The sequence below is a fragment of the Clinocottus analis genome, unplaced genomic scaffold (genome assembly GCF_023055335.1).
Source record: "Clinocottus analis isolate CAN_PGR_092001 unplaced genomic scaffold, fCliAna1.0.p SCAF_19, whole genome shotgun sequence".
NCBI classification, from domain to species: domain Eukaryota; kingdom Metazoa; phylum Chordata; class Actinopteri; order Perciformes; family Cottidae; genus Clinocottus; species Clinocottus analis.
The window spans coordinates 4,126,263-4,141,054 of record NW_027175920.1 but is presented as its reverse complement, the minus strand read 5'-3'; the positions used below and the strand labels follow the sequence as shown (position 1 = coordinate 4,141,054).

The 14,792-nt window shown below is 45.2% G+C and overlaps 1 protein-coding gene across 1 annotated transcript in view; it reads right to left on the bottom strand.

The window, feature by feature from the left end:
- Positions 1-14,792, bottom strand: part of LOC137789477 (disintegrin and metalloproteinase domain-containing protein 12) — a 67,268-nt gene that overhangs the window by 5,213 nt on the left and 47,263 nt on the right. The window contains exons 11-19 of the mRNA XM_068583107.1: positions 14,380-14,528; positions 8,081-8,258; positions 6,015-6,104; positions 5,597-5,792; positions 5,392-5,500; positions 4,255-4,453; positions 1,274-1,382; positions 894-1,029; positions 548-662 (exon numbers count right to left, since the gene is read on the bottom strand). Coding sequence (XP_068439208.1) covers positions 548-662; positions 894-1,029; positions 1,274-1,382; positions 4,255-4,453; positions 5,392-5,500; positions 5,597-5,792; positions 6,015-6,104; positions 8,081-8,258; positions 14,380-14,528 — 1,281 coding nt within the window. The remainder of the gene's footprint in view (positions 1-547; positions 663-893; positions 1,030-1,273; positions 1,383-4,254; positions 4,454-5,391; positions 5,501-5,596; positions 5,793-6,014; positions 6,105-8,080; positions 8,259-14,379; positions 14,529-14,792) is intronic.

Genomic DNA, 14,792 nt, shown 5'->3' with positions numbered 1-14,792 from the left:
AGGGCAGTAATGGAGAAGTCAAGGCATACTGTGCGGTACACACACAGGTCATTACGGCGAGAGAAAAAAAAATGATAACCCTGCTCCGTCTTGCTTATCAGCAACAGGATGACTTTATAGATCTGGTAGTAAGCCGCCGCATCAACATTCCCCCACGTCAGAGACGGACAGATGAATCAATGTCTCTCCTAACAGGCAGTTGTTAAAGACAAGAAACGCATTGTGAACACACTTCTCACCACCGACTCCATGATCGCTACCTCCTCCACATGTCCACGTCGAGTGGGATGATTTAATTGGATTTGAATGAGCTGCCATTTGTGTGAAAACCACACGTCAATCCCGCCGAGCATCATTTTCGGCTAACGAAACAGCTGCGGTATTCCAGGAGGAATATTGTCCAGCGTTGTGTGGGTGTGTGTGTGTGTGTGTGGGGGTCGTCCGCTGGTGATCCTCCACGTGTGAGGGATCAGACACCGGACTAAAGTCCATCTGCGGGAGACGTCTATCTATGTGCGTGTTTTGTAGACATAGCGAGCTGAGTGACCTTGAAGATGGCGGCGCTGTGCGGCAGAGGCGGGGCCGGGCGGGACGGAGACGCCGTGCTGGACGGCGGGGGCTGGTTCGGCGCCGACGGGCCGCTGATTGCGGCGCTTACCGATCTGGAATTTAAAGAGGGAATTATCTGGAATTATTATACACTTTATTATAGTGATCACACGAAAATGTACTTCAAATCCGGAAAAATGCACAGTCATTGTAAAAAAAAAAAGAAGGAGAATCCGACACAGATTTGTGGCACTATTTATTAATGCTTTCACTTTAAAAAGAAAGCAAATTAAAGTAAAACGATAACTGCAAAGGATCAAATAAATCATGTTCTGAAAACGCACCTGAGCTTCTCAATTTGGTTCTTTTTACTGGTGAAGAGGAGGCCGAGCAGAGCTTTCCTCTTGATGCAGATGATCAGAACAGCTCCCAGTACGGTGAGGAGAGCCACCAGTATTCCCACCGTCAGACTCCCAGCGTCTGCTCACAAACACACACGGAAAGCGCAGGTGGTCTCAGAGGCGGGAGTCTTGTCGCGCGAAAACACGACAGCCAGACTGCGTCTGTCAACATTCCTGCAGACTTGTCTTTAATTCATTTGCGAGGTACACAGTCTGATATCCGACTCCTCCGTTCCAGACAAAAGACCCATACCATGACGGGAATGAAGCGAGAATAAAAAAACAAGCCATCCGATGTACTCCAGTTGCGACTGTTGACTCACTTGCTAATCTGATGGGGCCACTGTCCAAACTCCCTCCGAACCCCGCCGTGTCACAGAAGGGAGGCGCCCAGTGAGCCTCGCAGTGACAGTTCTTGTTGTTGTTGCACACCTGTGGCATGAGGAAAGGACAATGAACTTTTAGATGAGGCAGACATTTGGAAATCAGCTTGTCTTCTTTTCTCCTTGTTTGACAATTTGCTCATTCTCCTTTAATATTCAAAACGTGCAGCCGTGCTTTTGTGCCCAAGTTGGAAAATGACGAATCCATTGACAAAACTATTGTTCATCCTATTTCGGACTGCGTTGCTCCAGCAGAGTTAACCACCAGCCAGCACCACGAGGCTCCACATGGAGAAGATTAAAAACCAGAGCAGACATTTTGCCTCATCCCACATTTTTATCTCTCTCTCTTTTGTCTTCCTGCCCTGCAGAGAGGAGGGATGGTACCGTCTAAGAGGATTCCCCAGCTTGGTCACATGGAGCAGGCGAGGGCAACATCTTGATCTGATCTGTAGACGTGGGGGAGTCCTGTCCTCCCCGAGGAGCAACATCCTTTTATATCTGCGAGTAAATCAAGTCCTCGGAGCTTTATAGATACGTCTTAATTGAAAGTAGACAAACAAATATGACCGTATAATATCTGCAGAAGTTTCATATTAAGAGAAGCTATTCCCTCTGTATATCTTTGATGACATTTTACCAGTCACAGCCAAAAAGCCGTTGGGACCTACCAGTGAATTTAAGGGTAATGTCACACAGCCACATATTCCATCTCAAACAGGACCACCAATAGACATTTGATGGGCTGCATTTTAGAAAACGCCAATATCCATGCTCCCCAGCTCAAAGTCAAACTGCATGTCATTGCTCCCAGCGTTAGCCCAAATAAAGCCCGGCCTTCAGATTTCAACACCGTTTTTGGGGACAAGGACGACCGCCGAGAGTATGATGAATGGCATTTAAAGCTGAGCATAAATGAAGTCATTACATCTAATTGATTGAGCCTTTCAGCAACCGGAATGATTGATTGCAAGGCATTGTAATGGCTCCCCACCCACCGTATACTGGTTTTTTTATTGTTTTTTTTTTACGTATAACCGCCAAAATGAGCTTCTAAGTGAGAGAGGAATGGGAAAGAACTGGGAGTGGTGGTGAGAGAGACAGCTATCACATCAGGCCCTCGCATCTCTAAACCGGGATGAGAGGCGCAGGACTCACCCCTCGGCTGCTGCACTTGGCCGAGCACGCGTGCACACCGAAGACACTGACGTTCTGGCACTGACGATTCAGACACATCTGAAGCAGACAGAGACATTAAACATTGACAATGTGAGCTCAAAGAGCAGATTCGGGTCTGCTCTAAAACCTTTAATCTTTTTTTTTTTTTTTTTTTTTTTAAAAAAAGGAGAAAATATCCAGCTTTCCGGGTTCTTTTTCATTTGCTCCTGGCAAACCACTTCAGCTAGAAAACAGCATGGCATGAAATATATAATGAGGTAAACACGGGGATTTTGACAGGAATACGCCGAGGTTGCTTTTTAAAAAGTTACATGATGTGGGCTTTGGGCTGCTTAAAAAAGGCGCCACGCCCAAATATATATTCCAGCCGGACGTGGAGATGAACTTGGCAGCACCGGGCACAGAGAGTAATGACAGAAGCCTCGGCAGAGGAGGGCAGAGGCTGGATCCTCTTCCAGGGGGGAGGCTCATAGAGAAGTCATTTAGACTAAATGGAGCCACTGTATCATTGAGGTGACCAGAGTCTGGATTGATGAGCATTTAAAGATGCCAAAAAGACTGAATAACGGTCAGTCGATTTAGTGCCCGTGAGGCTGTGGGAGTCTGAAATGACAAGATGACACACCCTGAAGGACTCCTTAGAAAGTCTTAGTCACGGCGTGTCACGCCACATCACTTTTTCCACTCTTCATTTCCCAGCATTCGGGCAACATCTCTACATTGTGTTTTCAGAGACTCCTACAGATCGCTACCATTGTTATTTAGCAGGGTTTTTTGTTGCAGGAAATACAATCAAGTGGGCCATCAAGTGTGTTGTGTTATGCCTCTTTCTTTGTCTTTCAAATGTAAAGCACATTGAGTTCTTCTGTAATGAAATGTGCTTTATAAATAAATCGCCTGCTTAATCTAAAAATAATGCTCGCAGGCTCATATGTACGGTTAATCGCTTTTGGGTTGCAGTAATTGGGAAGATGGAGGATACAATCTGCAGTCCTCATTCTGTGCTAAATGCATTGTAAAAATCCCTCTCTGTGCTCGTATCCTCAACAGGAATTACTCTCCAGGAAACACAAGAGCTTCTAAGACATATAGTCCTTATATCTTGCTCAGATTTTCACGACGAGTACTAAAAAGAGTGACTACAGCAAGCAATTGGCCATTTTATATGGGAAGGTTAGTATTGTTTGAAGAACTTGTCCTTTAAGGAAAAAAAAGATATGAGTTTACAGCAAAAATTAGCCAAAATTCTTTCTTTCTTTCTAAAATGATCAAATAAAAAGGATCTGACTTTTTAACACTCTTGTTTTTGACTGATATATTCATTCAAATGTATTCATTATGTTTTAAATATTATATGTAGTACCTATGTTACATTACATTATATGACATTTTCATTGAGCTGACGCTTTTATCCAAAGTGACTTTCAATAAGTGCATTCAAGCATGAGTACAAACTCAGAACAACAAGAATCAAAAAAGGTACAATCACTTCAAGAAAGCCCAACTACAGCATGCTACAAGTAAGGGTCATTTAAGTGCTACTTCCTTCATATATTCTATAATTGTAGCTGTGACAAACAGGTAATGTAGTGGAGTAACAGGAAATGGATTGTGTCCCAGTTCTTTTTATACTGTACGTGTGTAAATGTAGCTTACTGCTTTCCACCAGAGCTCATGACCTACTTGGATATGCATTGATTCGTCTACTCTGGCTGTATATATTTAAGCGTCTCAGGCCTCACCAGTCCATCTCCACACTTGGTCCCGGTCAGGACCAGGCCGGGGTCGGGCATGTCGTCCCCCAGGTACACGTGTGTGCCTCGGCACAGTATCCTCCCCCCTTCCTGCATGGGGATGTTTGTCTCTATGGAAACAGCGTTGGTACCAATCACCGGGCGGCTAGCTCCTCCTTGACACTGGATTTTGCCACATTTAGCATCTCTGTAAACAGCACGGACATAAGGGAGAATAACAATGTGATGATTGAATAACCTGTCACGGTTTTTCCAAATGTGTGTGTAAGCAATTATTTTCTATTTCTATGTATTTCTCTCACGCTTGCTGTCCAATTAGAGAAAGTGCAGAAGAGGCTTATTTGTGCTGTTTTCAGACTACAACCTGAAAGATTTGGTCTGCAACTCACCAAACGACTCTGGTGACTCTGTAACCTTCAATTAGGGCTAAAGCGAAGTAGTATTTCCATCGTTTGATGTGACTGTTATTTGTATTTGTAGGACAGCACGTTCCAAGTTTCAACATCTTGAAATTACTTATTCTGACTGATAAACAGTCAAATGCCAAAATCATGTGATTCATAATAATTAGAAAGGGGAAGTGGATGGAACTAGTTTGGCATTTTTGCTTCTTTAATTTTTAAATTGGTCTATTTTCAGTTTCAGCAGCTTATACAATCATATTGATAATATTGCAAGCAGTTTTTTCTTCCTTCCAGTTCTATTTTTCTTTCCAGCAGTGTCTATATGGGATATATATAATTTAACAAGATAAAAAAAAAACATATAAAATCCTTTCAGCGTTAATAATAATTGTACAACAGAGATTCCAATAAGAAAATCATACAAAAAAACATGAGCATTTTTGCTTTTTTAACAATTAATTGAAGGCTCAGCTAATAAATTTGAAATATTGTCGGACACTTTTTGCTTTTATTTGACATAGGACAGTGTGGAAACGGAGGAGCGAGAGAAAAAGGGGTATGACATGGGAGACGATGGACGCGCTGTGACCACGTGATAACTAAGGCACTAACTGATATTTGATGCTTTCGTACTCATTTTGGTATCTATGAAACAGTCCTGTCATGTAAGATTTATTAAGCAAAGTAACTTCAGCATTCATTGATTCCTGTCAGATCTTACCGCGCTTCACATTTGGCAAAGGAGCCTTTGGAGTCCTTGCCACAGTTGCCGTAGGGGTCTCCTGCTGAGTTGACCCTTTGAAAGCAGATGCCCGGGGCCGGCTTTGCTCCTACCAAACACAATTCAAAACGCATTCAAAACGCTGGCGGCGGTCGCTGAACACGTTCAGCGCGAGCCAGCAGAGGCTGGCGCCTTTCCACTGTACCTGGTCCCCACAGCGTGATGCATTGCTGCTCGTGAGTCTGGCAGATGCCGTTATAACAGTAGCCTTCCACGTTGTGGCAGGCGTGGCCGTCGTGCAGGTAGACGTTGGAGGGGCAGTGGGGGCTGGTGCCGGTGCAGAACTCGGGCAGATCGCAGGAGTTACTGGACTCGCGGCACGGAGTGCCTGCTGGCTTCAGCTACATTCAAATGTCGACGGCAAACACCAGACATTAGGACAAAGACCCAGGAGGGAAGCCTAGACAAAGATGTGGTGAGCTTTGTGTGTGGATGGCTGTAGAAAAGAATATATATATATATATATATATATATATATATATATATATATATATATATATATATATATATATATATATATATATATATATATATCACGGCTGGCTGATCAGAACACATCATACCTGACAGTCCTGGCAGCACTCCCCGTGTGCACAGACAGCATCCCCCTTCAGAGTGCAGGTAGAAGCATTGCAGCAGGGATTCATACATTCCTTCAGATGGAAAATAATGGAAAAAGAAGGCAAGCACAGAAACGGGATGTAAGTGAGGGGAGGAGCGGCGGGGGGGGGGGCAAAAGCAAAGAATAATTTACACAGCACAAAGAGATCATATTTCACCTCAGAGCAAATGCTCAGACTGTGTTATCAGAGAGGATGCAGCCCGAGCAGGACCGTGTTCAGTAACAACTAAGAAACCTGGCAGAGGAAAGGAAACAGCAGTTTCGAGTTCTCTAAAAAAAAAAGATGTTTCCATCTGAGAGGACTTAGTAACTCATTTAGACCCCTGGAACCAGAAGCTGGATGGTTAGGGAATAAAAAAAGAATATTTGAAGAGAATAAAATAAGGGCACACCGAAGGAAAAAAAAAAAAATCAACAAACAAGCAAAATGTGAACATCAGACGCTAGCTGACCTTAAAATCAGCCAAAAAGATTTGATGAAACCAATTAAACTTCAAAATTCAAGGTTCTGGAAACTAGATTTTTTTTTCATCCAGCTTGATGTAGGACTGCACGCCCTAAAACAGGACTACAAACAAGTATCTGATCAGAGCCACATTCATCTGCTCCCTAATATTACGGTGGAGCTTAACCAGCAGGATATTTTCAATACTAGAGTTAGCGATCTTTGAACTCATATACATGCGACTCTGTTTTAACAAAAGGCTCGCTCTACTTATTTCAGGAATTACCGAGAATCAAGTGTCATTTTTCTCAATACTTGATTTATCTGAACCACACCGGCCCTGTTACATTTCCCACCTCCCCCCCATGGAGACCCCTGGCGAGCCACCAATCAGAAGCTTTCCATCGAGACCACTGCCGCATGTACCATGGCCTCCCTCCCGCCCCCAAGCATCGGTCCGAACACACTGTACAGCCAAGTGCAGCGAGAGTCAGGAGGAAGTAGATGGACGAAGCTGGCAAGGGTCACCGCCGACATGTCGGGCCTCCCAGAACTCTTTTCAGCCTGAAATCCATTAAGGGCCTTTCCCATGGTCCCCGGGGCCAAAGGAGGCGGAGGAGTCATGCTGAAAAGAAGTAGCCTGTGATTGTGGCGAATAGGACTGAAGCTTTTTAATGAGGCTTTTTTTTTTTTTTTTAATGGTGGAAAGAGAGGTGCTGTCTGAGAACTCTGATCTGGCCTGGTTTGGCATGACTTCGCTCAAGCCTGCGGAGAGCTTTATTATCGCTGCTGGCTGGGGCCCGCGAGGCTTATGACAGTCCTTTGTTTTGAAGGACAAGGCCACGTTCAGCCGGACCCCGGCTGAAGCCTGAAAAGCTCACAAAGAAGACTCGGCGGGCACAAAGGTGTCGACACAACAAGGCATTCTCTCACGTAGGCTATTATATAATTCAAATCATTACAGAGGTCTCCTTCATATTCTATAAACGTGCTATTGTCAGCCCGCTCCTGCTGATTGTCAGCTGCATCACGATGAAGCGGTTTATCATCCCACAGTCGCGGCAGTTAGCGACGTGTGCCACCATTACGTATGTGCATGCCAATGCAGATTCCTTTCAATAATTCACCGGCTGACAGGGCGAGCTGTCAGCCGGTGTCGCCCCTCAGTGGATCGTATCACGATCAGACAAGCCGCTTCCCAAACACTTCTTCGGCGAAGAGAATGAATAAATTCACACTCATATCTCCCAGCTCATTTTCTGAAGACTGTGTTTGAGTTAGGAGAGCTCCGCGCCGTGAGCTTTTGGAAAAGCGAGGTGAGCTATTTGTTTTTACTTTGGGGAATGTTGGTTTGCGTCGTGCTCCTGTTGGAAAAAAAACCTACAGAACCCACCCCCCCCCCCCCCCACTCGTGCATCTGCTCGTTTCATTTTTCAAACGTGGGGAGCACAATTAACGATCATGTCTGTTTAGCGGTTGAGAAAGAGATTTCAAGTTTGACGGAAGGGACGTAAAAACAAGAATGCGGAGGAATTGCAGGAGGTCTATATTAGCGCTCTCACCTCAAGCTCGCCACAGTCACACTCCTCTCCCTCCTCCACATAGCCGTTGCCACATTTCTGCCCGCCGTACAGCACCTTCACCTCCGGCATGTTGAACAGGCACATGCCGACGCCTTTTTCGAAACTGGCCGTGAGGTCCTTCTTGCTGCAGCTGCTGAACACCGTGGGGAACGGATACCTTGCGGGAGAGGAGGAAAGAGGGTGAGTGACACGAAAAAGAAAGGGAGGACGGCGATTGGGATCCTCACAAGGGTCCTCCTCAGTCTGATGTAATCAGTGCTAATTGCCGCTAATTACAAAATCAATTAACCACTCGAGCTCAGCAAGCGCTCCCCGAAAGCGCCATTAGCATGCGAGCGGCACAGGGCCCCCGGTGACGGCTCCCTCCACGGAGAGAGAGAGAGCGAGAGAGAGAGAGGGGGAGATCTGATAAGGCATGGTTTATGAGACAGGGGATCATAAAAAACTCAAACCAAAAAGTGCTTCCCTCGCAAGACTTGCAACGCCAATAAATCTTGGGAGAAACGGGGATGGTGTGTTTTTAATATTGTTTTTGGAGCGGACAGAGAGGGTGGTCCTCTCTGTGGGGAAAGCTCACAGCCCAAGGCTCTGTCTGCCAAAAGCCTCATGTGGCTTTATTTTTCTGATAATATAGTGCCTTAGATAACTGTGTGTGTGTGTGTGTATTAATATGCGTAGAATTTATCTTGTCCTGTGTTTCTTGATAAAAAAAAAAAAAGGTTTTTAATACCTCCACCTTTAAAGTCAGCACAACAAGGTCAGAATGCTCACTTATGTCTGTGTTTGTCTTTGTGCACACAGATGAGTGCATGTATGAGACAATATGTTGGAGATCCAGGTCAACTTGGACGCCAAAAAATGTTTCCTTCAACAGGCATGACTCACTCAACAGCTGGAGACGCAGCCGCAGTCAAACCGCATGTTTGCCCGTAAACCTTTTACTTACTAACATATATAAAATGTGTCCATTTCAGAGGCGTTTAAAATGTCAGAGCAGCGAGGAAAGTTCAGATAAGCAAACTGCCTCCAGACTGAATCAAACGCGTGCCACGTGTGCAGCGCAGACTGCGTTTTTAGAGAGCGAAAGCAAGGGAAATTGTCTAGATAGCTTGAGAAGTTTTTGCGATATTGAAAATTGAAGTCATTGAAATAACAGCAAACATGTCACAACATTTTCTCCAGCATATTTCAAGAAGACCTTGTGCACGAGGCAAATTCATACACAGCTTGAGCTTTGCGGTAGCAGCAATGCTACGTCCTAAAAGTATCCTTGGCAGTGCAAAGGATGCCGTTCATTGATGTGCGTCTATGAGTGATACATGAGTGTGAAAATGTGGTGGAGTTGTCGAGCTATACGGCTAAGCCTTGAGGTCCTTCCCATTGGCAGTACTGACACTGAAGCTGTAAAATAAGCCTTTTCACTCTGAATTTTTTCATCTCAGACAAGGAGGCATTTCTATGTAGCTCAATGTCAACAAGTCTTTCAAACAGTTTTTCTCTGATTGGGTTTCGCGACTAATATGCCTCGAAATATGTCACGACACACTGAATGTTTTGACGTGACCTCATTCTCGGCTTTCCCTTTGATTTCTGTCATATGTGGAGGCGGCTTACATCAGCTCCTGCTGCTGACCCCCCTCCCCAAAACACACACAACTCGCTCGCTGCTCTCTAACGTCAACACCATCCCGAGGTTGTGTCAGGTGAAAGTGCGGTACCCTCGCAGCAGATCGCCGCGCTCTCTGGATTAAAGCAAAAGATCAGAGTGGATTTGTAACGACATGAAATGGCAAAAGGAAAGAGCAATGAGGAAAAGCTGTAATAACAACCATTATTGCACCCTCTTTTCCCCCTTCCTCCCTGCTGAGCACCTCTGGGAGTCTCGCTATGATGAACAGCTGTCAAGGCTGCTGTTCAACAGGCGCGCCACTTCCTTCGCAAACTGCTGTTGTTGATTTCCTCTTTGCCCCCAGAGCCCGAGCCAAATTTGCTTGCTCGCGCTGCACACCTCACCCCTCTGTTTTCAATGCATTTCCATGAACTCAGCCCTGTTCTTCAGTTACCAGCCCATGCAATCCATGACAAGCACTCACATCCCTGAGATACGTGAGCGCCTCATGATCCAGCTGTTTTTTATGAGAGGCAATACAGAAATAATTGGCCGACTCCGCAAATGGCGCGGGGGCGGGAGGAGGGGTAATGGCCGTGAAAAGGCAGGGTCACCGAGGAATTACAGTGGATGGCATTTAGCAGCTGCGGGGCCCTCGGGCACACGAAGCAGTGCCGGGACCGGTCACGGTGGGCACATCTGGGGCTCACGGGGCGAACTCAAGACTCTCCAGACAGCCGCTCATCCCGTAGCCGTCTGGGCCACCACCTCAAAAGAACAAAAGTCTGCGCTTGTTCTCATCCTGTTCCGGCTTCACAAAGGATGAGTCTGGCTCACCTCTGCTGGTCTGTGTGACTGCTCTTTGTTCAGTCTCATACTGCTGCATTGTTTTCCATCTGGTCCTGCTCCAGTCCCATTATGGGATCAATTCTTCTGCTCTTTTGTTCATCTCTAACCTACAGTGTTTGACAGTTTGCTCCTGAGCGTCAGAGTATACACAAAGCAATCATTGTGGCAACAAAAAAAAAAGCTTTTAATGGATCTGTGGGAGGTCCGGTGATAAGGAATCATTCGCAGGTCTATTACCGGCCCCTGTGATCTGCCTCGCACCGTGTTAATGCTAGTGCGGAAAAATGTCTCCGTTTCGACAAGGGGGTGGATGAAATGTGACAGGTAACCCAAATATTTGTGGAGTGTGAGACGATAAGTTATCAGTGAAGAGACATAGAAAAAGGATGAAAGAGCATCGGACCACAACCAAACAACGTTCACAACCAAAGCATATTAAATATATTGGCTCTGTTTTCTTTTCTTCAGTCCCTACTGTGCGTTGAGCTGCTGTTCGTCTGACCGATCGCTGAAATTGAAAGATATATTCAAAGATCTTTGAGCAGAGAACTGGCAAAGCAGAGATTTGTTCCGGTGCTGCTGTAGAAACACAGCGCTGGACTGAAGACGACCCGTTTAATGCGTAGCTATAAACTCTCTTTTGAACTCAACAAAAACCCGGGTGAATATACACAAAATAAAACATCCTGAATGCCATTATTTTCTAATGCTCCCAAGAGATGTGCTTGACCAACACATGAAGGTCAGAGTTTAGGTATAATTTTGCTGCATACTCTGATTAGAAGTCCAAACCTATTTCACTGGCGCTTAGAATACTCTGAAAATAACACATTGTTACACAAAGCACTTCAACCCAAATTTAGCCGGGCAGGTCTCTCTCTCTTCTCGCCGGTCTGTCCTTGTGGTTCAGATAACACAGCACGCAGGGTGAACCCATCCAGCACGCAGCCAGCTCATGTCACATCGTTTCAGCCGCAAAACACTGTTCAGGCTATGAATCAGGTCTGCTGGCCTCCCCAATGACACATCTGCAAAAACATTTTCCGCCGTCCTTGAGAACATTATTTTCGTAAAAAAAAAAAAAATACGAAATCAGAAAATACTGATCTGTACTCCCATCTACATTCTGCTATCACAGTTTTATTACATTTTGATCTTCTGGCGCGAATAAATCTAGATGGGACAACTCTGACTGTGACACATATTTAATACTTTTGTAAGTAATTTGAAACCACAGACACTGCGCTACACATTTAATATACATTTGATGGCTTTCTTTGAGCACGTAGAGCCTCAGCTCTGGGTGATGACATGAGGTGATCTGATCTGTTGTGGCCTTTGGTGCCTGGCAGTCTGGCCCACGCTGTAGATACTGAAGAGCATTTTCACATTGATTTCCCTATGGACCTAATTAAACAAGGCATACGAGAGAGTTCCTGTCCTCCAGTGGGGCGCGGGTCACATTTCTATGGCATCCCCTGGACTTCGACTCACTTTCTGTGATTATTTTATGACGAGGGAGACGTATCAATCTCGCTCCCGGCAGTCGTCATCCTACACAGGGCTTGACCCATGTGTGATTTAACCCTGTCTCAATAATGTATCTTGTAGTCTTTCTGTCCATCAACATCTCAGTTTGTGGGACTGACTTAGATGGCGAGTGACTATGCGTCAGCTCAGTTGGTGTACTTGTGTTCCTGTGTGTTGTAATCTCCGAGGATGGAGACACCAGCCTGTTTTCATTTAAAGCTAATGGGGGGGATAGTGGGATGGATGGCGAGGGGAGGAGGAGGGGGGGGGGCAACTGGCCGTGACCAATGTGAGCAGGAAACAAGCAGCGCTGTGTGCTTTGTAGGCCCCTCCCCACCACCCACAACCACCACCACCACCACCTACCCCTAGCCCCCCCAGTATAATCATGATGAACTGGATCCCATTATCTCCAGCAGCAAGGCCAGCAGATACCTTGATGGGTCACAGTCTTCAAATATCTTGCGACAATGAAGACATTCTCTGCACTCTGTTTGATGAAAATAGAAGATCAATCAAAACAGCAAAAACAAAAGCAGAGGTGCTCCGTCGTGAGTGAGTGTTGTCAGGTTTTGCCAGTACTTTCAGTTATTGAATTGAAGGGGCCGGTAATGAGCGGGCTTTTTGGACCAAGTCATCCGAGTTCTGTCATTGCGAAGAGGCATTCTGTACGATCACATTGCGCTTTGACGGTCGCCGGCCAAGAAAAACACGACAGTCAACGCTACGAGGAAATAACTGGAGCCGGATGGACATCTTTCAGATGGTTGCAGCAGATTCCATGTGTGTGGCCACACGGCATTTTAAAGCGTGGAACTATACGAGGGGCTCGAGCAGGACTCATGGGAGATGTAGGACCGCCTCGGGCAGAGTGTATAGTGTTGACCTGGAATTAACTGAGGAAGCAGAATGAGGCAATAGAGAGTTCCTAAACATCCTTTTTCAAATGTATTGCTTCTTTAATCCTGGATTAAACGGCCGAGCAGCAATGTGGAGCAATAAGGAGGTGTAAAAGGGATTATTTTGAAACCAAGATCATTTCTTTCTTTTGTCAGATTGAATGGAAACAAAGAATGGCTAGCAGAACAAAGCAACTAATATTTACCTCTTTTATATTGACTTATACTTATTCTTTCACATCTGGAGATGTTTGTGACGACTATGTTTGACTTCAGATTGAAATATTTTGAGGGAGAGGTGAGTTTTCCCTCCATAAAAGACTGTATAACAGACAGTTTTCAGAGGTATTTAACTATTTATTAGGACTTGCAGAGAAATTTTCCAACATTAAAGTTGCATGTATGTCAAAGAATAGAACAACTCTAACTGGCTGTGAAGAAGGAAGACAGAGAGAGAGAGAGACAGCAGAGAAAGAAACAAATATTGCTTGCAAGATGTGTTCATTTTGTTGCCAATTTTAGGATAAAGTCCTTGACCGGGGATACCCTCAACCAGGGTTATATATAAATCTACATCTTGCTGCTGTGTTGCTTTATGAGCCTATAATCAAGAATAGTGTTACCCTGTTTTTCATGGATGTGATCCAAACCAAATAGAAAGGGATGTTTCCAGCACAAACCCCGATCTGAGGCTCCCACAGACCACTAGACCTTGAGCTGGAACTAATAGCCAATGTTTCCACCAAAAACATCCCGATCCATCTGCTCGGTGTGCTGCAAGACGTTGGACATTACAATCCATAGTGACAACTGTATAACAACTACTGCTCTGTCTTGAAATGTTGTTGGAAACACACTTGGACAATCGACTTTTAGGCTATTTGAGGATGTGTCAGGATAAGTAAAACTGTACGTCTGTGGCAATGCACTGCCGCTGAAGCGCTGGCTTCCCATTCAGGAGGAGCCATATTAGCTCAGGGCATTAGCGCAGCAGTTGAACCTGCCATAAACACAACAGCCCAACGGCATTATTTGCTCTATAGACAATAAATTATAAATGGAGACCATGTGGAATAATGTTTGCATATGATCACAATCTGGCCTCTTTGGAGCGACACTTACTGTATTTCATAAATTTAAACTTAATGAAGGCTTGACATCATGATGATGAATTTCAGATAGTTTTGCAGTGGGACGTCATTTGAAAAGTTGAACCAAAAGCGGCCTCGCCGGAGCGCGCTGCAGCTGTGAATGATAGCAGATGTCCTGAGGCTGATGAAGGCCGACTGGCTGAAATTAAAACTCCCCCAAATACTGTGCGTTGGAGCGCAGAGTCAGCTATCTTGGAGATCTATTGACTCTTAATTGTCGGCATGGAGTCGGTGACTCACCCCGTGGAGGGAGTCATGATGCAGCCTCCGCGATCCACGGTCACCCTGCAGCCACACCCCCTCTCCGGGGTGTCGTGGTTCATTCCAAAGTTGTGTCCGAGCTCGTGGGCCAGAGTGACTGCGGCGCCGAGGGGGTTGTCCGAATGGTCCTACAGAAAGGAAGAAAAAAAATACATCAAGCATGCAGAAACTGAACTTGGCATCGCCTTCTCACTAATATTTCATCCAAAACCTCTTTTCGGTATGAATCTGATTCATCAAGCTCATTCTAAGCGAGACATGAAGCTACAAACAACGCCTTGTAATAAAATGGGTCCAGTTCCGTTGTAGCTAATTAAAAACAGACGTTTGTGATCACATACTCTGAGGAAAATAACAAATAATAAAACATGTTCCGCTCGCCAAATTGTTGT